The sequence below is a fragment of the Monopterus albus genome, unplaced genomic scaffold, assembly GCF_001952655.1.
Source record: "Monopterus albus unplaced genomic scaffold, M_albus_1.0 scaffold258.1, whole genome shotgun sequence".
Lineage (NCBI taxonomy): Eukaryota > Metazoa > Chordata > Actinopteri > Synbranchiformes > Synbranchidae > Monopterus > Monopterus albus.
Window position 1 is genome coordinate 767,443 of NW_018128138.1, and position 1,866 is coordinate 769,308.

Consider the following 1,866-nt stretch of genomic DNA (forward strand, 5'->3'; position numbering starts at 1 on the left):
CCCCAAGCGACTTACAGCTGTAATCGCAGCAAAAGGTGGCGCTACAAAGTATTAACTTAAGGGGGCTGAATAATTTTGCACGCCCAATTTTTCAGTTTTTTTATTTGTTAAAAACGTTTGAAATATCCAATAAATTTCGTTCCACTTCATGATTGTGTCCCACTTGTTGTTGATTCTTCACAAAAAATTACAGTTTTATATCTTTATGTTTGAAGCCTGAAATGTGGCAAAAGGTCGCAAAGTTCAAGGGGGACGAATACTTTCGCAAGGCACTGTATTTTACATTATATTTTGTTTTATATAAGTTTATTTTGAATTTAAGGTCAGCAACACAATTCAGAAAAGTTGGGACGGGGGCAGCAAATGACTGGAAAAGCCATGTAATGTTAAAAAAAAAAAAAAAAAAACTGGTGGCACACCTCACATCTACATACAGTAGATTAATTGTCACTTCATCCACACATGCAAGTTACAACTCTACCATGCAAAGAAAAAACATATATAAACACAAGACTAACAAAACCTTGATAAAGCGTTGTGTTAAACCTTTCTTCTCTCCCCAGGAACTGAAAAATCTGATACCAAAGTCTGCAGTGGGGACTCTGTCTGCCAACTCAAGCAATGTAATCAACCTTATTATAGATGCTTACAATGTAAGTATACTGTTGAGATTGTTGACTTTAAGCACTCTTTTAAAAAACTTTAAGTTTATTTGCTCACATTAACCATATTAAAGCACTCAGCTTTCTGAATGAGTTGAAACAGTGTAAACCTTTTCCAAACACATGCTCTCAGCTAAGCCTTTGTGTATCTTTCTCAAAAACAAAGCTACCAGATGACATTCCAGTGCATGAAATAACTACATTCATCTTGTTATCTCTTGGTTTTGGCAGTCTCTCTCGTCTGAAGTTATTCTGGAGAACAGCAAGCTTCCAGAGGGAGTGACCATAGCTTACACATCCCGCTGTAAGAATGGAGTGGTTAGTGAGGGTGAAAATGGACGCAAGTGCTCTAATATCTCTATTGGAGATGAGGTGAGGAAGATGGCTCTTGTTTGTTGTATGTGACCAGCAGCTAATCATTAGCCTGTCACTTGTCAGGCACACACAAAATAAACTCTTGCATAATTCAGTACACTCATGGTTTGTGTTGCTACAGTCTTAACTTAGTCTGGTATGGCCAGCGGTTTATTATGGCTAATTTTAGCTATTATTAGTAAGCTGTTGAGAAATATTTCTGTGTAACAGATATTGCTTAAATAGTTTGCTAACTTGGTGATTCTTTGTTATTTGTGCTGCTGTGTTGTACTTTTATCATTTATGTTTATTATTTCTTGTAAATGCTCTGTGGGTCATTTTCTTTTTTGCTTATTGCCATGTATGCAGGTCATGTTTACCATCAGTGTGACGTCTAAGGGCTGTCCCAGACAAGGAAAGCCTGAGACCATAAAAATTAAGCCTCTGGGGTTCACAGAGGAGGTGGCCATTACCCTTAATTTCATCTGTGATTGTGAATGCCACAAGGAGGGTATCAAGAACAGTCAACTCTGCCACTTTGGTAACGGGACCTATGAGTGTGGAGCCTGCAAGTAAGTCTGCAAATATTTCCACAGTACTTATTGTACCATGCACCTTACACAGAGAAGTGTCCAAGACCTTCAAGTCTCATATTCCGTCTTCTTTAGATTTTGGTTTTAGTGTTACAAAATGCTTTAAGCCACAACTTTTCCCTTCATCTCAGGTGTAATGAAGGACGGGTGGGCAGGCAGTGTGAATGCAGCAGCAACGATGTGGCTACAGAGGACACGGACCAGACCTGCCGTAAAGACAATAGGACTGACATATGCAGCAACAATGGAGACTGTGG

At 38.9% G+C, this 1,866-nt stretch overlaps 1 protein-coding gene across 4 annotated transcripts in view; it reads left to right on the top strand.

Moving 5' to 3' along the window:
- The window catches only part of LOC109972471 (integrin beta-1-like), a 52,202-nt gene that overhangs the window by 40,962 nt on the left and 9,374 nt on the right, over positions 1-1,866 (top strand). For all 4 annotated transcript variants that reach the window (XM_020621340.1, XM_020621337.1, XM_020621339.1 and 1 more), the window contains 4 exons: positions 564-653; positions 894-1,034; positions 1,386-1,588; positions 1,741-1,833. In XM_020621340.1, coding sequence (XP_020476996.1) covers positions 564-653; positions 894-1,034; positions 1,386-1,588; positions 1,741-1,833 — 527 coding nt within the window. The remainder of the gene's footprint in view (positions 1-563; positions 654-893; positions 1,035-1,385; positions 1,589-1,740; positions 1,834-1,866) is intronic.